This window comes from Phytophthora infestans, genomic scaffold (assembly GCF_000142945.1).
Source record: "Phytophthora infestans T30-4 supercont1.24 genomic scaffold, whole genome shotgun sequence".
In the NCBI taxonomy this organism is placed as follows: Eukaryota; Oomycota; class Peronosporomycetes; order Peronosporales; family Peronosporaceae; genus Phytophthora; species Phytophthora infestans.
In genome coordinates this window covers 1,132,531-1,155,295 of record NW_003303735.1, presented here as the reverse complement: position 1 = coordinate 1,155,295, position 22,765 = coordinate 1,132,531, and the positions used below count along the sequence as shown (strand labels likewise).

Below are 22,765 nucleotides of genomic sequence, written 5' to 3'. Positions count from 1 at the left end.
AGCTTGACATTCTCGGCATCCGCACGGTCTGCGTCGGCAACTGCGTCGTCTCGCTGAATTCTTAATGCATTTCGCTCGAGCTCATACGTTTCCACAAAGGTCCTGAGCTTCCGGATAGTATCCCAAAGTTCGTGCAACTTGTGCTGGCATCGCTCGTGGTTCTTTAGGACTGCTAAATCCTCTTCCATGACCATTTGAAATGCTGATGGCTCGCCAAATATTGCGAGGGTTAAGCGGGAAAGGCTTTCGTCGCGATGTTTGCAGGCTTCAGCGCCCTCCGCGTCATTTGATTCTTTATCGCAACTTACGTCAGTCACCCTTGCTTCTGTCTGAGCTTGGAGTCGTTCGTTCTCTTTTTCTAATTTGTTTACTGTGCTCTGAAGCTGCTGATTTTCATCAGTCGCCTCTTTCAGCTGCGTCTGCAACGCCTTAATCTTTTTCAATAGAGTGGCAATCGCAGGATGACCGTCGTCCTCACTGGAGCTCGAGCTACTGTCCTGTAGGTCGTCTCTGCTATCGTTCGCTTTATCGTTCGGTGCGCCCTCTACTGAGTCACTAGACGACTTTGAGCCCAACAGATCGGACTCGTTCACACTCTCTTTCGGGGTCGGTTCCGCGTCTCTCTGAAGATCTGTATCGTCGCGTGCACCTTCGTTCGCCTCTGCCGCCGGAACAAAATGCGACTGCGTGTCTGGGACAGAGTCCTGTGAGCACGAGTGAAGCCTGTTTTGGAATGCAGCCTCTTCCACCAGTCGCTGGAGTCCATTCAGTCGCATTTGCATCGCTAACAAGTGCGACTGCATTTTGAGCGCCTGAGCGTTTGCTTTCTCATCATTTGGCTCCGTAATAGAGCGCACTGATTCCCCCTCTTGTGCCTCATTGCTGGTGTCGTCCAGTACTTCGCTGGTTTCCGAGCTGTTGACAGAGCTGGCGACGCTTGCCGAGCGCTCCCAAGGCTTGAGTTGTTTCTCGACGTAGGCAGCGCAGCTCTCGGCTGGTGATGCTGTAGTGCTGCTACTCGGCGTGTCCACGTATTCCTGGGTGTGGATTTTCAGCGGCGCCCGCTTGATTGGCGAGGGCGGCGCCTGCCTCGCACCGTCCTTCCTTGTCTCCATTGCGGTGTTGCTTGAAGCGTTTTTCGGCACTGGCTTGTGATGGCTGCATTATTTTAGGCAGTGAATTATAAATCGGAGGTTAAAAGCGACAAAAGCTAGCTTCAACTTGTCCGACAAGATGCGCCCAGATATTTTGCAGCCAGGTATTGGCCGGCGGCCACCAAGCGTGTTTCTAGTTCTTGCTTGCGGAGGTGGTGGTGTTAGAACTCCCTCAAAACGCTATCGCCACGGATCCACCGTTCTCAGTTCTTTGTTGCCATGGTAATATCGCGACGCGACATTGCCGCGCTTCAGACTTTCACTGGTCCGTTTTTCGAAGGGCTTGCGAGTGGTCAGGGGTACAAGTTGCAGTGGTTGCTGGCAATTTGCTGTGGCGCAGAAGACTATCGTTCGTCCTTGCTAGGATCGAAGGCTCAACTGGTAAAGCTCTACTTGTAATATTGGCCCATCTGCGGAGACCATGTACCAAATTCGAAGCCTGAGGAAGAGTTCACCGCTGCATTGTACCTCGAAGTATGGCACTCAGCACTTGTGCCAATTCAGGCAACGCATTGGTCACTATTGTCAGGAGCGTCCAAGTCGCTAGAAAATGTTTTCTAAAACCAAACTGTAAGCTGTTGTTGTCGGCCGGCTGCATTCGCCCTAACCGCAGGATCGGGAGGGCCACCACCTGCCGATATGCGATCGCAAGTGCATGGTTGTTAGCCAGCACCTTCGCTGCCTGCAATGGTCTCCGCTGGGTGCTGGTGCAGTCTACGCCACTGTGAGCGCTCGGCAAGTGCATGCAGTATTAATACATGGTCACCTTGCTAGCGCGTGCCATCTTGAACTTGGCGCGCATACATTGGCCAAATGGATTTTGCTCTCGTCGAGCTGGCTGACACTCGAAAAGAGTAGAAACTGGCCTCTGCATACAAAAACAGAGACAAACCTTCCGAACCAGGAAGCACAGAGACGGCAGCCACACAGCAGTCGAACGCCCATTCTTCAAAAAGCCAAATCGTAACGACCCAGGCCCGAAGGAACCGTTCGCATATCCGTAGCGAAGCCATTAGCCGTAGAAGGAACTGCCGCAGCCACCCGTTCCCACCATGATCGAGTCCGAAGTGGCCGAAACACTCATGAGCTTGTCAGCGCCCGACGAGCGCAAATTCGCTGACAACCCGCTGTACGCCTCCGAGCCGCCGTCATCGTGGCAGCCTGGGAAGAAGCGCGGCTTCGCGGCTTTCGACGGTGGTGCGGCCAGCTCCCTGCCTTCGTCCAGCTTCATGCACCCACATGGCGATTCGTATAGCTCGGCTATGGCGCTCCTGGCGCAAAAGATCCAGGAGCGCCCACTCACATCTATGATCCCGGGTCGCGAGGATGACAGCAGCAGCAGCGATGTGGATATGGACTCTAGCGAAGCTAGCGACGAGTCCCCTGAGCGCCGCACGTGGTCATCGTATCGCTCTCCCTTCGACGGTCTTGTAGCCGCTGCGGCTTCCAACCAGGACGACAACGACAACTACTCATCGTCCAACAGCAGACCCATCTCGATCCCCATGCGTGGTGGCAACAGCAACAACAACAACAGAATGAGCTATCGCGAGCATTCGTCGTCTTTCGACCGCACCTACTCGTCATCGTACGGAAAGAAGTACAAGTCCAGTAGCCTGTCGCGCGTGCAAGAGAACGAGTCGTTCCTGGGTCGCGACAGTAGCCCCACAGGCGTCGAAGATGACGGCACGTGGTACGACAGCGACTATAAACAGCGCGTGCGTTTGGCATCTGTATGCTCGTCCGATGGAAGCGAGTACGGCGGACTGGGACGCCAGCACCTCGAAGAGTTCATTCGCATGGAGATTTCGGCCGCTAACGAGAGCGACCAGCGCAGGGAAGGCATGTCGCCCTCGTCTGAGGGCAAATACATTGGCAGTTACTCGCCTGAGGCTCGGAGAAAACGCATTGAGCGTTTCCTCGAGAAGCGCAAACGCCGCGTGTGGGCCAAGAAGGTGGACTACGACGTGCGCAAGAACTTCGCCAACTCGCGCTTGCGCGTCAAGGGTCGCTTCGTAAAGAAGGAGGACGAGGAGCTGCTGTGCCAGCTCATGAGCTACACATGAGGACGGGGCCAGGCTTCCGTGTGGCGTGCTCTTCTTCGTTGCTTTGCTTTCCCGCCCGTCATAGTGTAGTTGTATAGAGAAGGCATTGGGACCGACCCAACTGCATGTACGTAGCTGCAAGCTAACTAGCATTATCAATCCAATAAGAGGATTGTCCGCATCATCCCTGCCTGCCGAGTCGGTAAGAAGATCACCTTCCGGCGTCATTTCCACATCGTGGGGCGCCGGGAGCCAGCAGATCGTGGGTGATGGGCGTCCCAATGCTTGAACGAGGTCCATTGCGGAGACCACCTGGCGGTCAACTCGGCGACGAGGCGATCACTTCAACTGATCGCAAATGGAAGTTCCAATCCATAGGCTATGGACCATAGTCGACTTCGTGTTCGTGGGTGTTTTCGTGCGTGTTGATGGGCGAACTTCGACCACGAAATCGCTCGCAAACTTTGACTCGGTTGCCCGTGCCCAGTTGAAGCTTGCCCGCAGACACAGACGTAATCCGCGCTTGTGCCCGTTCATTTTTCAGTTTCTACATCACTTCGAAGAGTTGGTAGGCTCTCTCCTTGTCTCAAGCACGTTCTGCCAAGCCCAGAACCTCATTCTTGGGGAAGAGGCCTGTCCATTGCTCTTGACGCAAGGAACCACTTCGAATTGATGGAAGTTGCTCGATGGTGTGTCGTACATAAAACAACCAGCAACATACGTCACAAACATTAAAATGTCGCTCGCCATCCTCCTGAGCTTGCTCTCGCTGCTCCATGGAGCACGCGCCGCCTTCACGGAACAGCTACAACTACGCCCGCTTCCTGCCCTCAACCAGGTCCTGGGTCACTTTGAGTTCTCCGTTGACGAACCCTCCCGTACCGACGCCGAGTCGCTTTTTCCCAATGCATTGCGTCAGATCCTCGACAAACAGGACGCCGAATCGCTACATTTGACTTTCTCTGTCGGGAGGTACGCGGACTGGCGCTACGGGTCAGCCCAGAGCTTGAACAGCTCCGGATTTGCCCACGCACCTTTCGGTACTCGACTACAGGTGGCACTACGTGGCGACGCCAACATCCAGCAACGCTGGCGAGGCATCACATCGGAGCTGGGTGGCATCTTCTCAGCGTCGCTGAATCAAATGGACGAAGCTGTCGTCACGGGCTTGTTGCCAGGATCCATTCCTCTAGAGTTGGGTGCCTTCCCGAAGACCAACACCGATCCTACCCTTGTTTTCCTCCACGGATCGCTGGCGCGAGAGGAGCTGTGCACAGAGAACTTGACCCCTTGGCTCAAGATGCTGCCGTGTCGAGCGATTACTGGGCTGGGGAGTCTTATTGACCCTATCAATGCAGTGTCAGGGGAGTATCTCTCGCTCTCTCTTTATGCTGAGAGATCAAGTGCAGGTAACTGGAGACTCCGACAACATTTGACTACCGTGCAAAGTCCTACCAAACGCAACAAAGCGCAGTGGAGTCTCGGTTCGCTCTTCTTTGCGAGCGACCATCCCAATACAGATTTAACTGCGTGTCCGCTGGCTAACAAGAGCGTTATTCGCACTGAAGGCATGGAGTCGTCCGACGTGGTAACCACCGATCTCCATGGAAAGCCCATATCGCTCTCTGATGCGTGGTTCGAAGACTGGAAACTGGCAGCACAAGAAGCTGCTTTGAAAGCCAACTACAGAACACAGCAGGATGTGGTGTCTGCACATCGGTTCGTCACTGGATATGGCCAGGTAGGCGGCGGCATCGCAGTGCAGCTCAAGAATAATCACCCATCGTGTGGTATGCATGTGACTTATCACGACGTCATTCCTTGGTATCTACGTATCTTCTTCCACACGTTCCGAGCAAGCACCGATGGCAGCGAAGAGAAGGCTCAGAAGCTTATTCAAACCTTTGATTTTGTACCTGCTGAGCTACGTGGACGTCCCAACCAATTACGCCTCGAGGCTTACCTTCCGGCTAACACAACATTAGTATTCTCACTTCAGATGGAGAAAACGTTTCTACGCTTGTCAGAACACCCTCCTGATGCCAATCGTGGCTTTGATATCGCCTCAGGTGTGGCCACCTTTGACGTACCGGATGATAATACCTCGTCTTGTGACAAGGAAGCCAAGTCTTCGTTTACCACTACGTTGTTCACTGAGCCTCTGCTCGTACCGCTACCAACACCTGACTTCAGTATGCCGTACAACGTCATTACCATGACCTCGACAGTCGTCGCCTTCTTCGTGGGTACAATGCTCAATACTCTTCTACGCAAAGCTCCTCGCTTTAAGCAAATGATGGCAAGTAACCCGAACGCAGCCAAGTGAATAAAGACATTTACGATCATAAATATACGCGATGTCGCTCACGTACGTAAAAATGGATCTATCAACATGATGCTATCGATGGCCACTTTCGAGACCACGACTTATTTACACAGCACTCTTGGATACCGGTTGATGCGAAGTAGTTGCCGTCGTGTGTTGCTTCCCGTTGCCGTTGCAGTGACCGTTACTGTGCGCTGCCACAGTGGCTGCGTAGTTGCGACCCGACTCGATGGCACCGCATGTGAGACAGAAGAAGGCCCAGACACTCCAAAACAGGACAATACGGAAGCCGATACGGTAAGTGCACGCAGCGTTGCATGATCCAACATTGCCAAGATCACTTGGATCTGCGTCTGCGTCGGCACTGGGGTCGATGATGAAATTCATTATGAAACCGGGAATGTAGTTCGATGCTGCATATCCGAAGAGGTTGTAGCTGGCGTATGCAACAGAAGAAGCCAGTGGACGCAACCGTGGCGGAGCTGCTGAGATGACGATTCCAGAGCAAGCAGGAAGTATGCTCCCTCCGCAAAATAACATGAGCCAGAGGAACACAGCGATGGAAAAAGTGTTGTGTACATACGACACTGGCAAAGCCGCCAGACACCCGGCACCTCCAAGCACCATACACACTCGCAGCGCTTGCATTTGATGATATGGGCCTGAGTAGCCACCGAATTGGTCGATAAGCCACCCACCGAAGAATACGCCCATGATAGGACCTGTGCCGCTTACTAATAGATATGACAGGTGGATCTCGTACGTGGAACCCGTCGTGTTGGTCTCCAAATACAGCGTCGTCCAAAATTGCACACCGGCCACCACGAAAAATAAGCCAGACAGACCCATGACGATGAACACGTAGACTCTATGTTGCAGCAAAAGCCACAGATTGCTCCACCTCGACGCGTTCTCCTCCTCTTCATGTGACGCCAATGATCGAAGTCTGTAGCCATCTGATGCGTTGCCATTCCCCGAAATGAGTTCGTCTTCACCTGTCGTCTCCACACCGGTATCCACATCCTCATCTGCATCCACAATGACGATAGAGCGGCGACGAGTCGAGCGAAGTCGAATATGTTCCCGTGGAACGAAAAAAATCAAGATAGACAGCGGCAGAATGAGCGCGAATTGAGTCAAAAACGGCCAACGCCAGCAATAAATTCCGTGGCAAAGGCGCATGGAGGCGTCGTCGATGCCGTCGACGATGTCGGCGTTCGCATTGATCCCCAATGCAGCTTTGGATAGAGCGGACACGACACTTTGCACTGCAGTCGCAGCCTCTTCTGGCCCCTGTGATGCCAACCAGATAGTGACTGAACCGGCGAAGTAGCCGAGTGTGATGCCGACGGGCACGGCGCCTTGCAGATAGCTCATCCAGGTGCCGCGTTTGGCCTTGGGAGCATAGTCGTGCACCCACAGCGGTGAGTACACGCAACTGAAGGCTTGTGTGAGTCCAACAAAGCCACGCAATGAGATGAGTAGTGACTTGGAGTACCAGGTCGAGGTGGGGGTACATGCAAGGCCGAGAACCGCCAGGTTATTGACCACGAGTGAGACGCCAAGAAGCTGGCGAGGATCGAAGCGGCGGAAGAGCGTGCTACACCAGGGTGACGCCAGCGAGATGGAGATGTACACGATGGCACCTAGCAGGCCCTGCTCTTGTGGGCTCAGACGGAACGTGAGCGTAAATTGCTGCAGCAGTGACGGCACAGCGCCGGCCTCGAGATACATGAACACTTGTGTGAGTACGAGGAATTTGAACAGATGCTCGCATGAGTCTCGGTGCAGCACGGAAGACGACGGCAGCAACGGTGACGTGGGAGGTGTGTCTACAGCCCCGTAGCCGCTGGCGCTTGAGTGGACGCGCGATAAAGCGGTGGCGGCCATGGCGAGTGGAAGTGGTGGCAAATCTGATTCCTGTGTCAATAAAAAAAGCTTCAGAAATGGGACCAATCACAAAACTTGTTGAAGCGTACTTTTCTGGTCTCTTTTTCGTTTTTTTTTTTCAAAGGTACGTAATGTAGCCATCTGGTTCATCTAGGCAATTGATGTGACTGTTGCTGACCTGGAGGCAAGAACTCAAACTGTTTCAAACATGAACAGGTATGACGGCTTAATCAGCAGGAGAAAGGCTTACTGTTTAATTGTCTTCTTAAAGGTGTCCTCTGTTGAGTCAACACAGTCGGTCCCCGAGTCGAGGAGGTCGCACTGAGACAGCAAGTGTGTTGTTCCGACAAAATTCTTTGGCGTAGCTTTGCTGCACAAGTCGCAGCGTTGTCGAACTTCGACTCCAGGAGTGCAGCCAGCGAAGCGATACCCTTTCAATACGGCCATGGCGTGGGCTAAGGTGGTGGTGTTTCCATGCCTCCGTTTGGCAGTCTGTGTTTATTTTGTGTCAGACGCAGCTACACTATTCCCGCTGTCAGCGCCAACCCAATGAAGTTTGAACAAGACCGTATCGATCGAGCCAAGATGGAACATCCCAGCAACAACAGCAGCGGTGCATGGCCACACGCCATAACGAGAATCCCATTAATCTAATTAATCGTAGTCTACAGCTCTTAAAACATGTACGCATGGGAATGCTGGTCATCGTGTTGCACTGCGGCACTTGATCGAGGTGCTTCGCTCTGGGGGCCGTTTCAGTGCTTGGCGGTGTGCATCACGCGAGCTTCATGCCGACACGCGTTGGCGAGACGCGCCTGTGCGCGTTGGCGCTGGAACTGAATCCAGTCCTGGGTCTCCCGCTCGTCCTCTGTGTCCTCTCCGTCGGAGACATCGTCGTTCTCATCCACGAGTCCACAGGCGTAGAAATCCCAAAGCGGGTTGGCCGGTGCCGAGCATTGGCTGGACGACTCCGCTGCCGCCACACGGCGCTGCAGCGCGCTCAGTCCTTTAGCGGCGCTAACGGTTGTCGACATGACAGGATAGACGGACTGGAATCGTCGAGCACGGCTGCTCGAGCCTGTGGAGGAGTCGCACGTAGCACGGTGCGGGTAAATTTGCAAATGGCAGTCACGACTTTCAAGTCGGTGTTGGCAACGCACGTCCGTACTACGGACTCCGTACATCTGCGCATCTCTCGATAACCAATGAATTTCAATTGCGACATTCTGCTTGGCACTGACGTCAACGTGCTGCACCTTTCGTCCCCCAAGCGGCGACCGACGCCGCAAAGTCTTACCACGATGACCTGTCCGCGGAATTTCCTCCGTTTCACACGCCGCGATAGTTCAGCGCTGGTAAACGCAAAAGTTACTAGCGCTGTAGATGCAATTTTCGGCCGTTGTGGCAAGTCAAAAGTGCTCGCTGGGTTGTAGCAAAATATTTGCATGAATTATTCCATCTCTACACGAAAACTAGATTGTACGAGTCGTCCACCACCACGAGCGCCTCGCGGATGCCACCAGAAGTGGACGGAGCCTCCGTCTGCTGATGGAGGCTGCCTTTCCCGCGCTTGCCCTTGTGCATCTTGCGCTGGACGCCTTCCACCAGCTCCCTTGCGTCCTTGGCAAGCTGCTCGTTTCGCGTGATCTTGACGTCCACGAACTGCCTGTTTTCCAGATCCAGCGCCATCGTGATAGGACGTCTCGCGCTACTGGGATTGTCGCTGCTGTGCTTCTCGATTTGCTCCTCGTCGTAGAAATACTGTTCGGCATCCAGCACCACCATGCGCTCGGCACCCGTCTCGTCGAGATGCACAAGCTCCTCCATGTGCTGCTGCGCAGCTTGGTCGGCTGTGGCTGCATCCGCCTCATAGTGCAGTTCAGTATCGCAGAAAGCGCAGCGGCGCCCGCCATTGTACTCAATGCGTCCGCAGCGCAGGCAATTGATAATGAGAGCGTTGTTGAGTAGCGCCGAAGTCCCTTTCTTGCCTTTCTTGCTGGGCTTGAGACGCGAGTTCACCGCTGTAGGTCGAGGTACCAGTCCCTCCTGTATTTGGGATACAGCTACCGCCCCTCCGTTGACAGAATTGGCAGCCGACGGCTCAGAAGAGAACAGCCGTGTGCTGATGTGCTCTGCCCGACCAGCCGGGATTCCCAACAGCTCGATGAGGTAGCTAGACGCCTCCTGCCTGGACTGGAATGTGCTCGTGATGTAGCTGACGATCTCATCTACTTCCGCGAAGCCCAACGCGCTCACCAGCTCAGTCTTCAGCCACGCCGTTATCTCGGAGCTTGTCATGACGTTGCGTGCCTGGGTTGAAATTTTTTTGAGACGTTACAGTACTGCAATTTTTTGCAACATGCAAAATGGCTACAGTTTTACAGTAACTACTTTTAACAATGTCCTTCTTGCTTGGTGACGACTACGCAAGCAGCAGCGACAGTGAGAGTGACGAAGAAACGATAACGAGGCAGACGGCGGACCAAGAGGCGGAAAGTCCGGCGCAGCTCCTGCCGTCAGTCGACAGCGTCTTGTCCAGCGTGTCAGCGTCCACGGCCTCGTTCCTGCCGCCTAAATATGGTGCGAAAGCTCAGAGCACCGTCAAATCCTTCGACCTGTTGGACGAGGAGGAGACGCGCCAGCGAGATCAGGAGAGGCAAGAACGCGAGCAGGAGAATGACCAGCGAAGACAGAAAGAGGCATCGGAAACGCGCAGAATGGGCCGCAAAAGACCTCCGCCACCGGAAGTGGCGACCAAACAGCAGTTGGCCAAGCGTGAGAAGAAAGATGGCAAGGAACGCGTCAAGAACCAGCGGCTGAAAGGCCAGGCAGGCATCGGGTCCGATTTCCGCGTCTGGAAGTCCGAGACGGAGATGGCGCTGCGACAGCAGTTTGACTAGAGACCAACGACACTTGCTTTCAAATGGCGTGTTGATGGCTACATTTTATCACCATTTTCATTTGCATTTCATGTCTATGGTCATAAACTTGTTGCAGGTGATCCCATGCATTTCGTATGAAACGTCGCGCGATCCAAAAAGTAGAGCGGCTGGTCACGGACGATCTTTCCGGCAAAAAAAAATCTGTCTTTGAAAAGGCGTCATTCGTGGATCCGCAGTCAAGCACGATGGAGTTTTTCGCGCGACTGGGCAACTTTGTACTGGGTGAGCCCGAGGAGGAGACGGAGGAAGAGCAACAATTGCGTCGTCGCAACCGTGCCAAGCGACAGCTTCAGGCCAAGAGCCAACGTGGCATCATCCTCGAAGATCTAGAAAATGCTGTTCGAGGCCTACAGCTCTTCCTGGACGCCAAGAAAGGCACTGGCAACAACAGCCTTCGTAGCAGCTCTGTGGACGACAGTGTTGACACGACACCGTCCAGTGACAATAATGACAGTCCGAAGGCTGCAATGATGGAGAGCACCGACGACGCTCGGGAACTGCTACTCAACGACGAGCAGGCGGTTGTCAACTTGCTATGCACGCAGATAGATCGCTGTGTCTCGCATGGTCTACGTCTACTAGAAGCTGACGAATCAAGCAACGGAGCTACCGTCAAGTTCTTTGGCGTCGTCAAGTGGACTTGCACTCGGATGGAAGCCATTCGCCAAAAGCAAATGGTGGAAGCCATGCATCGCGCTGCTGCCACAGCTCCAAAGGGCGTAACGTCGTCTACAAACAGCAAAGTGTGCGAGGTCGTGACTTCCAGTGTCGAAGCGGATCTCCCTCGTCACGTTCGCGGTTTAGTAGGCGCAGTCCGTTCAGCCGTTGGCCTCACGAACGTGCACACGGACGAAGGCAAAACACGAGCGTTCGTCCGTCAAGCACTCAACACACACGTGTTGCAGTCCAGTCTCAGTATGGTGTTATCGGAGACCAATCTCGACCTTTTGGCCTCATATTACACCGAGTTCGCTCTGTTTCGTCAGCGTGACGAGGTGAAAATGTTCCTCAATCTCCTCGCTGGACTCGATAGCCTCCCATTTGCGTTCTTAATCGACGACCCTCGACTGGATCTAGCTCCGGAAACGTTGCCCTTCTCTCGCCCGTTACCTCGTCCGAAGGCGCGCAAGATCAAGAAGCAAGCACCTAAGCTCATCGATCCGGAAGATATGGTCAGTGGACGTGTGCGTCTTTGTGAGGCGGACGACGAGACGGAGATGTTGGCTGAGAAACTGGTTTCGCACCATGAATTGCGTCTGGCATTTGACACGCGGAAAGGTGGCAACCCCTTGTCCGAGACATTGAGACAAGCTGCTCAGTCCCAGAAGATGGAGGACGCGGCCACTGCAGTTCTTCGCTTCTTGGAACTGGGATATCCAGAGTACGATGTGTTCGGTAGCGACTTGCTCGATGTATTGTGCAATCCGTTCTTGAGTGGAATGGCTCGCTTCGAGACTGCGCTGGGGCTTCCTGACGTCGCTGAAGCCTGCTTTTGTTATCTATACGAGCACGTGGACTCGCCTGGCTTGTTTCAAGCACATTTGCAAGCCGATCATGTTATGGAACTGCGTGATACGATTGAGGAACTCGGTGGCTTCCATCGGAAAATGGCAGTGGATCCTCACGAAGTTGTGGCGATTCTGCTTCAATATTTGTGGGAGCTGCCGGATCCTCTGCTTACAGAAGAAAGATTGGACAGATTCTTGGTTTGTGCTGGTCGTCCTGGTAGCGGGATGACCGAAGAGGAATGTAAGGCGCTGCTTGTGGTTCTAGTCAACGATTTGCCGTGGTATTGTAAGCCTCTACTGGAACGGCTGTGTCACTGGGTGTCGGTGGCGCTACAACCACGTCATGCTGAGAAGAACGGGCTTACTTCTTATGCGATTGCGAACTGCTTGGCTCCTCTTCTGCTACGAGGACGACACAGCGAACGCTTCCACGAGTTTGAAGACTCGATCTACCGTAAATATCCTGTCGGGTATCAACATCGGACTTCGGTTCGCTCGCGCTTGATGCCGGATGAGGACGACTACTTGTCGACATTCCCCGGTAACAGCTTGGGTCTTCCGTCTGATGCGCGTGAGGTGCGACACAAAACGCGTGACGCTGAAGAAGCTGTCCAAGTTGTTGCAATGCTGTTCAGAGAGCAACAAATTGTGCTCCATGACTTCCGAGCTGAGCTCTGCTCACGTCGCACTCAGTTACGTGACAAGTTGCGACGTCTGGAAACTCTCCGCTTCGGTATGGAGGAGCCATTGGATACGACAAACGAGAACCATGTCGCTATGTTAAAACGACTATGGGACGCTCTGCTAGTACCGGAGAGTGAAGAAAGCGACGCAGTGTTGTCGGCTTCGAGTACTAGCGAGAGTGAAGTCGGCGGTGTTGACGTCGCTGCGATGCTGGCTTCTCCTCGCTGGAAATGCAGTGGATTCCACACAGATAACCCTCTCGGTGGCTTCCGTGGCGGAGGTGTGTTAGCGCTTGAGTGTCTTGTTGACTTCGTGGAAGAATACCCTGAAAAAGCGCGTGCGATGATGGAGCGAAATGCCGTCGCAGGAGGCAACCGCTATCCGTTCCCAGTGGCGAGTATCAATGTCATGCGAATGATGATGCACTTGTTGATGCTTGACGAGGCGCCTGATGTGTGCACCAAACTCGTTTTGCACTCGGTGGAGACGGACGGGGACACTTCTCCAGCTGTTGTGATGAAGTTGCGTGTTGCTGAACGTGTCAGTCGGACGCCGTTCTGGCGAGTGTTTGACGACTCGAAGGCTTTTTTTAAGTTGCACGCCATGGCTTTCATGTTGCTGGATTTACACTGGGTGCACTCTGGAGCGACGCAAATGGGATTCCAGCCTGTGCTTGATGCCACAAGACGACAAATGGGCTGGCTACTGGAACAAGCCCCGATCTCAGTCGAGGAGATGTGGACGACGTGGATGAAAGTGCGAGAGCTGGACGCGACCAAGTTCACGGGACCCACGAACTTTGACTCGAGTGCTGTGACGTCGCCGACCTCATCGGCTTCGTCTGCACTGGAAAATGAACTCGTAGCGCAACAAATGACTCGCAACTTGTCGCAAAAAATCGACGACGACGAAGCCGAGCGGCCACATGAGGCCACTTTAACCGTCTCACCTGCTGCTGGATAGTGTTTTACTTTTTTTCAAGTTTGACATTTACCAAAATTCATCTAAAACTTGTTTCTTGTTTTCGTTAGCTACAATATTGTACTACAGTAGTGTGCATACCCCGCCAAGTTCAGTTCCTACACACCTGTTGTGGTGCCTGGGTACTTGACGTAGATGGATTTGCCGTCTCGTGACACCGTCTTCCCACCAGGGTGGCGATCGCACCAGCCGCCGCCGTTGCGAGCGCGCCAGAAGCAAAAGTACGAGTAGAGGTTGAGCTTGGTAGGCACATGGTCCACGACGTAGTGGAAAGCGTCTTCGTTGTCGCCCAGTTGGAACGGGTAGTCGATCCAGTTGAACTTGCTGAGCTTGGGGTTGTTGTCCTTCTCGCCGATCATGTGGTTGCACGTATTGAGGTAGATGTACGGGCGGTGCATCTGCGGGTGCAGTTTCCAGTCTGAGCACTTGACCTCCACCTGATAGTGATGCATGAGCGAGAACCAGTTGCCGAGGTTCTTCTTCTCGCCCTGTGCCCATTGTTGCTTGCCGCCGTGGTCCTGCGAGAAAATGGAGCCCCAGGGCATGGCAGCGTCCGGGTCCAGGTCGACTTTGCTACACCAAACGAGAGATGTTAGCATAAGTCTGACAGCCTTAAATAATTGGCGTCTAGGACGTACCGGAACTCCATGTAGTTGATGTCGGCCGTGCGCTTGTACGTCCGCCGGTTAAAGGTGCGGTAGCAGAGCGTGGCTAGCGAGTTCTCGATCTCTTCCTGTACGCGATTGTAGCTGGACTCACCGGCAAATACGATGCAAAGCTTGCAGAATAATTGTCCAGACTGATCGTCGCGCTCGAAGCGGTAGAATACTTTGACCAGATCATTGCGGTTCTTAATGTCCACGTCTGGCTGGACGAAGATGGGCAGACAGCGCCGCAGCCACGCGATTTCGGCGTTTGTAGTGTCCTCCTCAAGGCACACGGAGCTGACGCTGGCGGCGCCTTCGCTAGCGGTCGACAGGGGTCCGTCTGGAGTCTGGCTCATGCTGGTGACGGGAGGAGAGTGGCGGAATGACGATTGACAGAATACTGACCGAGCTCTAAATATAGCTGGCTCGCGTCATAGTAAAATCCAAACAAATGCTCTGGATATATCATCGACTGTACATCGACGTTTTTGATACAGGGCGGCGCTTTTACAGTACCGGTAGTCGAAATGTGTTAAAACTTTAATTGTGGCAGAATATTTGTGACAAAAAGATACTTCGAAGTATTTCCCTTAGTGGCCTCCTGGAATCATGTCTTCTCCTGGCTCGATGACGGCGTTCTCAGCAGCAGTAGACAGCTGCATCTCCTCCGTCAAATGGCTCGTATGGAAGCTCAAAATCATGAAGACCCAGAAGTGAATAAGCACCACATAACACAGCATTCCAAGGCGGGCGAAAGGGGCCTGGAGAAACACTCGGCCGAGGAATAACAGCCATCGGTCCAGCACGTCCAGCGCTGTCAACACGCGGCGGCTGCGTTCTACTACAGGAGCTACACGAGAGATTACGTGGGCCATGCGGTTCGGTCGAGAGCGCATGCCGCCCTTGCCCATCTTTCCGACTGGAGTAGCCATTTCCATGTCGTCGACACCGCCATTTTGCTCCATTCGAGAAAGTTTCTCTTCGGCCCGCTGTGCTTGCAGCGTTACATCTTGAAGACGTACGTCCATCGTCGTCACACGGGTACGCAACGAGTCAATGGTCTCTTGTTTCTCAATCAATCGGCTTGTCAGGCGTTGGATACGCAACTCGCCGTTGGCAGCCGCTGTGGCACTACTGTGAGACGATAACTGGTTCACCTGGTCTGTCAGTCTCTTGTTCTCCTGAGTCGTCGCCTCCAGTTGCCGTGAATAGTTTTCTTGTGTGGTCTCAATAGCTTTTTTCAGTCGACGCAACTCTTCAGTCAGAGTGATGATCTCTTGCTTTTGAACATCATTCTTTCTTGATTCGTCATGCAACGACTTTTTCGTAAGCACCAACGTTTGTTGCACCCGTCGGTAGTCATCATTCATTGGTGCAAAATTGGAGTTTGCACCAAAATGAGAGGTAGCATTTGCGCTGACTCCGTTGGTCTGAGAAGCAACAGCGACCGCTTCTTTTGCCTTTGCCAACTCACGTTCCAAATTTGCCACATTATTTACAAGCTCCGTGTTGGTGCTCTCCAGCTGCGACTGACGTGCAAACATGGTGTTCTTCGACTCTGCGTATTCGCGTTTCACGTTGTTCATAGCCGTCAGCGTATCTTGCAACTCCGCACGGAGCGATCCAATCAGCTGCTCTGACTCGTTACTAGCCGAAGCTGCGGAAGTCCACAGAGTATCGTTCGACTCCACCGCCTTGGCTAGTTCAGCCTTCAATGAAGCGATTTCGTCTGTGTATTGCGCTTTTGCCTCTATCAGAGCGTCCAAATCAGCCTTCAGTGCGCGTACTTGGTTGTCCTTCATTTCCAACGCTTGGATGAAATTCTGCTCGTCCGAGTTTTTCTCTTGCTGAATGAAAGATTTCTACAGTAAAGTTTGTGAGTAGATTATTGCAATGAATAGTGTGCTAGAAAACGCACCTCTTGTTGCACTTGCGCGATCTTCTTTTTGCATTCCTGCTCCAATGCAACAAGTTCTTCCTCGCAGATCTCCACGCTCTTCTGGGTGCTGCTCAGCTGTTTGTCCTTCAATCGAAGTTCATTCTTCACTCGTGTCAGTTCCTTAAGTAGACGCGCGCATTCTTCATCCGTCGAGGCTGATTGGGACCCGCTGCTGCTCAAAGGAGGACCTCCTCCTTTTCCTGACGACACATTCTCCAGTTGCGTTGAGATGGCACTCACTAATCCGGCCAGTTTATTACTCGAGTTGGAGCGAGGAGGCGTAATCTTCACAGGATTAGCCATAGTTGCCGTATGACTGGAGTTGGTACTTGATGTGCCATCCTATTGTTCCCAATACAGTTTTCAACGTACCAAGTCGTTAAAAGACGCTGAGCTTATGCAAACTACGCGGTTATAGCAGCTTACCGTCGACAGTGAAGCCTCTCCACCTACGAGGCTTTCATATTCATCAGTGTCCGCGACAGTGGTCGCGTTATCTTCGGAAGTTTGGCTCGGTATCTGCAGCTCAGCGTCTTGCTCGTCTTCTTCAGCTCCTGTAACGAGTTATTAGATAGGTAAGAAATATGCCATCAAAGATAATGTGCAAAATGCTATTGTAGAGGTACCGGCAAGCGTAAGCGCGGCCTGTTGGTCTACGGACTCCAGTAGCGAGCCCGCGAGCTCTAGCGAAGAGCTAACCCAGTTCATGTTCTGTGTGTTCGAGATAAGAAGATGAAAGCCTTATTTGAGGAAACCCCTCAAACAGTAATTAATTAAAATTACTGTGCTTTGCAGCTATTTTGCCGACATTTTTATTATAACGTAGGACTTGTCATCCAAAATGTGTGTGAAAAAATCCTTTCATCTAATATTTAGCTAAATTGTGTATCTAAACTCGCCTGAATAAGAAATAATCCATGTGACTTCAGTACATGTACTGTACAGTTCAGTTTAAAGGCCGTACACGGGGAGGGCATCATCGGGAGAGCCCTCTTTGTAAAAAAGGTATTTGGGCTATTTGTAAGGAGCCTAAAAGTAGGACAAACCCACTTCCTGATTCAATAAATGAATGCCCTCGCAAAAGCGATCGACGCTTGTTATTATTTAGCAAAACAGTTCGGTGTACTTTCAGAGCAAAACTTTGTAGTTTGATAGCTGTGATGCAAACCGTTCTTTTTATAAGCAGTCTAGCTTAAGAAATGTATGCCTTTGCGCGGTGTACCGTACGACACACCTTTTTCTTGGCAAAATATAGCCTTTTGGGCTGTACGTTCTTCATTTTAAAGCACTATTAGGATAAGCTCTTGCTTTAACTCCCACATTTTAGGCGTCTTCTAAAACAAAAAAGTGTCATAGCTCACGACTTGCTAGTTCGTTCTACTCGACCCGAGCTACTTCGCTGTTCAAGACTTCCCCTTTAGCGATGTGAGCTCAAGGAACAATTCGATACGTCATTCAGAGAAGGACGAGCCCATTGTTGACTACGAAAACGACACTCGAGCTAATGGTACTTACGCAAATGCGCTCGCTCTTCGTCGCGATTCACGAGAGGATTACATACAACTTGCACGCAACTACCTACGACTTTGACACTTATGCCAGAGACAGTGAGAGAGGCCATGGGAGTAGTAGAAGTAGTGGTTCTGAGGAAGCCGCTGATGAAGAAGAGAAAGACCGAGTCGATGACTTGAAATTTGTGCCAGAGCAGTTCAATCTCTCACATGCAAAATCCGAATACATGATCTACGAATTCGATCTTCTTGGGATCAATCTAGATGTTGGCTCTTTACCGTAGAGTGATGAAAACGATTTCGGAGTGGATCGATGACGCACTTATGAGTTTGGTATGCGCAGAACAACATTCAGCTTCCTTCTGTGCCTTTGCCTGATCGTGGATCGGCATGGGCTAGCACTATAAATCGTCTCTTTAATGGACTTTATAGGTCGAGGGCATCTTAACAGAGCGTACTGGCGAAACTAAGAGCTGCGCTCGGTCAAGTTCGTGTGGAGAACCCACTCCCATGGCAGCCAAAAATACCCGAGCACTTGGCAATTCATGCAGGCGCTCTACCAAACCGTGGTGTCAAAATCTGAAGCGATGTTGACCTAAATAGTGCAATTTTTCAACAATTAAGTCCTTCAATCGCTAGTTATTGAAAAGCTAAGCTTGTGTTTTGTTGGACGGACAGCTACAAACACTTTGGGTATCGAGACACATCTGCAGTTGAGGGGACACACACGCAAAATGCAAGAGGTGGCTGCAGGATTACAATGTAGATCTGTACACGGTTTTTTAATGTTTATTATCGTAATTTGGTCTCCTCAGCCAGTGCTGTATACGAACAAGCCGCTCGCGATTCAACAATCCCGTATTTGCTGCAGCACGAGCGATACATACAAATTGCGCACACATTTACTGTTTGGGCTCTACGTTCAACTGACAAACTCGGAAAAGAAGCGGTAAGAATGTTCTCGGGCTCCGTACCATTTCGACCGTGTACTGGTATATATCGTATCGTGAATGGGAGGTCGTGCGTTCATGACCTCCTCGTCATTATTAGATCGAATGTTCATCTCAAACTTTCACCTACAGCATACGATTCGCACTTGCGGATATAAAGGGACATAATCAAAACGTGGCAGCCGCGAATTTGACCTCCTGTAGATCTAAGAAGACGTAAAGACACGGAGAAAATGGGAACGCGCGCGAGCCAATACTTTCAAAGAGAGTGGGTCTCAATCACCCTGCGGCTGCGCCTTCTTTCCAGTCGTCTTGTAGGTTGCATTTAGATGTAGAGTAAACACCCTCTGGTGACATCATCAGTCTAAGCATTAATGCCTTCGTCAAGAGACCCACGATGGATGTTTCTCGTCGGAGCCATTGCCTACAACGAGCCTTCCTACGCTGTCGAGATGCCATTGTACGCACGTTCGTAAGTCCAGCCCCTCAGGTTGTCCACGGTTGTGGTCCTCCAGATACGCGCGCGAGCAGTTGTTCAGGAAGCTGTGAACGGGCTTCAGAGACGGTATGTCGTACTGAATTTGCGCGAAAGCGCATGTCTAATAAGCATAGGCGGAGGTGGTTGTTGACTAGCTTGCCAGAGTACGTCTTCTGTGTAGACATCAGCTTTTTGTGCTTTGGGGATGTGGCGCTGGTGCTGTGAGTGCCATATTAAAAATTGATGCGTGCTTGTGGTGTTGACGACGTTCTGTCAGCTGAAGCTCGCTGAAGGTGTCAGCGTGCTGTCACCTCACTGCTTCAAGCAGCACATGCATTCACTCCACTCGAGCATCATCAGCTGATGCTCCGGAGCCAACTGCCATGGTCGCCACTACATGTTGTGTATGAAGACGGCAAGAACTTCAAGCCTGCGTGCCATGGACACGCAAGTTGCTGATGCTCAAGGAAGGAGCGAGCATCACCATGAACATCATCGGTGGTCCTGCTACAAAGGACCGCAGTGGACGACTAAGGAGTCTCCTAGGAGACCAGCAGTAAGTTCTAGCTTTAATATATCTCACTTTCCAATTCACGTTCCTGAGCCCAAGTCCCCGGTCTCGTGATAAAGAATTCTTTCGCTTGAAAGCGTTGGAACCTCTCTTTTGCAACCTCGTGCGCGTCGTCGACAAGGCTGCAACTCCCTTCAGTGCGTGTCGCCGACTGAAGAGCAAAACTGGTCGGATAAGTACGACTTTCCTTAGAACCTAGGCAAAGTTCGCCTTAAGTTCGCTACTGCTCTTTACCTTGAGATATGGTAGGCGGCAGGTTCCCATTGGACCCGGACGGAGACGTCAACATGGACGCTGGTCCTACCGTTCCCCAGCCAATTTACGAAGTCGTCCGACCACCCAAGCTTGTAAGCTGGGATCATGCCTCGCTAGTGTCATGGTACCGTGAGTGGAGCCACTACGTGACCAAGATACGTCACCGCTGCACTGTGACTGGTGAAATATTCAAGCGTGTGGTAGGAACGGTATAGGGCGCCATACAGCCTGAAGTGCTGGATATCATCTCGGCCTACATCCTGCAACGCCCGCTGGAGTCCATCACGGACAGTGATGTCCTGCAGCTCATTCATGCTCGCAGTCAAGCTCTCGTCAATGAGTTTGTGCCCGACGTGAAGTCATTGGCTCACCAATCACTACACATAAATATGACTACAGATGACTGTGATGCTCGCGTCTTTCGCTACTTTGAAGACTTTACAAAGATAGTGGAAGAGAACGGCCTACAGGGTCTGATTGGCAAAACAGACCCGTCTCTACAAGGATACAGAGATCGTATGAAGGCCAGGTGTCGCCTGCTGATCGAGAATCTTCAGCCTGCTATTTTAAAAGAACATATCCAGCGTCTAGTTGAGTTGGAGCGCCGAGATTGCAAGACAGATGACGTGGCGCTATTCAATCTCATACTAGAGCATGCCAAAGCGCAACAGCGTTTTCATCGCCTCACCAAGGAGAGCGGTTCGTCGCGTAGCTCCCAGCGTCAGCCCGTTTCCAGCACAACTGGCGCGTCAGGACCAAAACTGAGCACCAAGGCTGGTAAGGATGGACGACGCCGCGATATTACAGCTAGTACCGAGAGGAGCAAAGGCTCCCCGAAGCCTGCCAAGGCCGCGACACCGCCTGTGGACGGTTGCCTAGTTTGCCATGGCCCCCATTGGATGCGTGCGTACCCTACAGCCACAGCTGCGCAGCGTGAAGAAGCTCTAGCCCGCTATCGCGCTGCCAAGGACTCGAGCAGCACTGTGGTCCGCTCGAAGGTTGTTAAAGGCCGTGAAAGCGCAAACACTGTGAAGATTAATAACCTTCTTGACGTCATGTTCATTCAAGACACGGGTGCTGAGCGACGTGTGATCCCAAGTTGTGCGGTACACTCTTTACTGGGCCTCCAGTCTGACCTGCGCATTCAACGCTTGGACGTCCCAGTGGAAGTAGTGGTTGCTGACGGCCGACGACTAGAATGCGACTGTACGGTGGAAGTGGATCTCAAACTGAACACTTGTTGCAGGTGTGGTGAACGTGCCATCTGTCACATGTGTGGTTATGGACAGCGAAGAAGAAGAGCTTTTACCAGGCAAGGACACCCTAAATGAGCTGGGTATCAATGTGGACGACATGCTGGCTCAATTAGCCAATGGGGCTGACTTCGTGGATGACAGTGACGACTATGAGGTGGGAGATACCTCGCAGGATCACCGTGCCGCGACCCGGGAACAGATTGTGACCATTGTGAACTGTTTGTATGGCCTTCCAGTTTACGAGCTACCAAGAGAAGAAGAACAAGAAAAAGACAAGAAACATGGCGAAAGGACAACCGACGGTACCAGTTACGCCTGCCAAGTCTGGCGGGGTTCGCAACGAGAGTTCAAGCCCGGCTGCGCGCTTTGCAGCCGCCACCGAGCTTTCAGTGAGCTTCGACGACAAAGCGGACATCGGTCCTGACGCCCACGATTATGAAGATTACGAAGATACGACGCCGGCTCCCGAGCCAGGCGCAGCGACGCCGGAGACGGCCACGCGGGAGTGTGTAGCGAGGGTGTGTCGACGGCACAACGCTTGTATCAACCAAAGCTTCGACAGATAGGTCTCCTTCGAAGTCGGCAGCTCCCACGTTCAGCAATGCGACTTGCATAGATCTCATGAATTCTGCGTGCGTGGGTGGAGCACGACCTGGGTTCAATCTTGCTTTGACGCGGCGATGGATGATGTAGGCATTGACTAACGCCATGTCAATGAGTCCGAGAAAGATAGTATGATAGTACTTCTTCATTTTCATCGCTCCCTGTTCTGTACAGGATAACAATTGTCAATATGAAACCAAAGTAGTGTAGGATACAAATGGTAGTACCTGTATTGAATATCGCTGGAGCCGCAACTGATCATGTATATCTGCGCCTCCCATAGTCCTTGACGAGCTGGGGTGCTGGGACGTCAACAGTGTCAGCGTCTGCACGTCTTACCAAACTTACCACACCAGTACCGCAGCCCGTGGCAATGAAGTGAACGGGACGGTTGTCCATCCACAAACGGCCACCATGCTTGGCTCTACCTTTGACTGTGCAATTCGATAAAGACACTCTCTTTCAATCTTTTTTTTTTGGGGGGCCCTCTGGGTTGGTCTGTAAGGTATCTGTTGCCAATCTCCGCCCGTTTCGCTGAAAGGTGCCCATTGAAAAGAACCCGCTGTGGGAAATCCAAAACGCGCACCTCGATAAACCGATCGAAATAACATCTTTTTTCGCCTCCTCGAGCACTCATCAGGTGCGAATACGCTTTGGTCCTGGTCAGATCAGCATATCACTCGTCAGCCGCCCTTGATAGATTCAGCCCTGCACAGGATAACAATCACAACTTGTTAGACGCTAACCTGTAAATATATAGATTCTCTTTGACCTGTAGCAGTAACCCGTTGCAGCGTCGCACGTCAAGTAGCACTTGGTACCCCATGGATGGGGCTGGCACGAAGTATTGCCGCATGGGGTTGTACTTGCTCATCATGGGTATCATACTTCATCAATGCATGCGCTGTCCACACTCATGCTAACTTGACGTCTATGATTGTATCGCATGGGCTGATCTTCAAGTCTGTATGCTTTGCAGAGCGTCGTGTGTGCTAAGTGATGACCGCACAATTCTCAACGTTCTT

General features: G+C 52.2%; 10 protein-coding genes across 10 annotated transcripts; 5 read left to right on the top strand and 5 right to left on the bottom strand.

Moving 5' to 3' along the window:
* Positions 1-2,114: 2,114 nt before the first annotated feature.
* Positions 2,115-3,381, top strand: PITG_12182 (uncharacterized protein; the record flags this gene model as incomplete). The annotated part of the gene is made up of 1 exon (XM_002900754.1): positions 2,115-3,381. The coding sequence occupies one exon, from the start codon at positions 2,207-2,209 to the stop codon at positions 3,218-3,220; it is 1,014 nt and encodes a 337-aa protein (XP_002900800.1).
* Positions 3,382-3,935: 554 nt separating this feature from the next.
* PITG_12181 (GPI transamidase component, putative) lies at positions 3,936-5,525 on the top strand (the record flags this gene model as incomplete). The annotated part of the gene is made up of 1 exon (XM_002900753.1): positions 3,936-5,525. One exon carries the CDS (start codon positions 3,936-3,938, stop codon positions 5,523-5,525), a length of 1,590 nt encoding a protein of 529 aa, XP_002900799.1.
* Positions 5,526-5,630: 105 nt separating this feature from the next.
* PITG_12180 (Major Facilitator Superfamily (MFS)) lies at positions 5,631-7,415 on the bottom strand (the record flags this gene model as incomplete). The annotated part of the gene is made up of 2 exons (XM_002900752.1): positions 5,631-6,443; positions 6,534-7,415. The coding sequence occupies 2 exons, from the start codon at positions 7,413-7,415 to the stop codon at positions 5,631-5,633; spliced, it is 1,695 nt and encodes a 564-aa protein (XP_002900798.1).
* A 665-nt stretch (positions 7,416-8,080) lies between these two features.
* Positions 8,081-8,599, bottom strand: PITG_12179 (uncharacterized protein; the record flags this gene model as incomplete). The annotated part of the gene is made up of 1 exon (XM_002900751.1): positions 8,081-8,599. The coding sequence occupies one exon, from the start codon at positions 8,597-8,599 to the stop codon at positions 8,171-8,173; it is 429 nt and encodes a 142-aa protein (XP_002900797.1).
* Positions 8,600-8,876: 277 nt separating this feature from the next.
* Positions 8,877-9,728, bottom strand: PITG_12178 (uncharacterized protein; the record flags this gene model as incomplete). The annotated part of the gene is made up of 1 exon (XM_002900750.1): positions 8,877-9,728. One exon carries the CDS (start codon positions 9,711-9,713, stop codon positions 8,877-8,879), a length of 837 nt encoding a protein of 278 aa, XP_002900796.1.
* Positions 9,729-9,814: 86 nt separating this feature from the next.
* PITG_12177 (uncharacterized protein) lies at positions 9,815-10,315 on the top strand (the record flags this gene model as incomplete). The annotated part of the gene is made up of 2 exons (XM_002900749.1): positions 9,815-10,032; positions 10,132-10,315. The coding sequence occupies 2 exons, from the start codon at positions 9,815-9,817 to the stop codon at positions 10,313-10,315; spliced, it is 402 nt and encodes a 133-aa protein (XP_002900795.1).
* A 509-nt stretch (positions 10,316-10,824) lies between these two features.
* PITG_12176 (uncharacterized protein) lies at positions 10,825-13,552 on the top strand (the record flags this gene model as incomplete). Its single annotated transcript, XM_002900748.1, has 1 exon — positions 10,825-13,552. The coding sequence occupies one exon, from the start codon at positions 10,825-10,827 to the stop codon at positions 13,510-13,512; it is 2,688 nt and encodes an 895-aa protein (XP_002900794.1).
* A 76-nt stretch (positions 13,553-13,628) lies between these two features.
* Positions 13,629-14,548, bottom strand: PITG_12175 (uncharacterized protein; the record flags this gene model as incomplete). Its single annotated transcript, XM_002900747.1, has 2 exons — positions 13,629-14,103; positions 14,169-14,548. 2 exons carry the CDS (start codon positions 14,531-14,533, stop codon positions 13,629-13,631), a joined length of 840 nt encoding a protein of 279 aa, XP_002900793.1.
* A 219-nt stretch (positions 14,549-14,767) lies between these two features.
* PITG_12174 (uncharacterized protein) lies at positions 14,768-16,824 on the bottom strand (the record flags this gene model as incomplete). Its single annotated transcript, XM_002900746.1, has 4 exons — positions 14,768-16,039; positions 16,096-16,458; positions 16,543-16,670; positions 16,743-16,824. 4 exons carry the CDS (start codon positions 16,822-16,824, stop codon positions 14,768-14,770), a joined length of 1,845 nt encoding a protein of 614 aa, XP_002900792.1.
* Positions 16,825-19,868: 3,044 nt separating this feature from the next.
* PITG_12173 (uncharacterized protein) lies at positions 19,869-21,561 on the top strand (the record flags this gene model as incomplete). The annotated part of the gene is made up of 3 exons (XM_002900745.1): positions 19,869-20,081; positions 20,109-21,087; positions 21,128-21,561. The coding sequence occupies 3 exons, from the start codon at positions 19,869-19,871 to the stop codon at positions 21,559-21,561; spliced, it is 1,626 nt and encodes a 541-aa protein (XP_002900791.1).
* Positions 21,562-22,765: the final 1,204 nt, after the last annotated feature.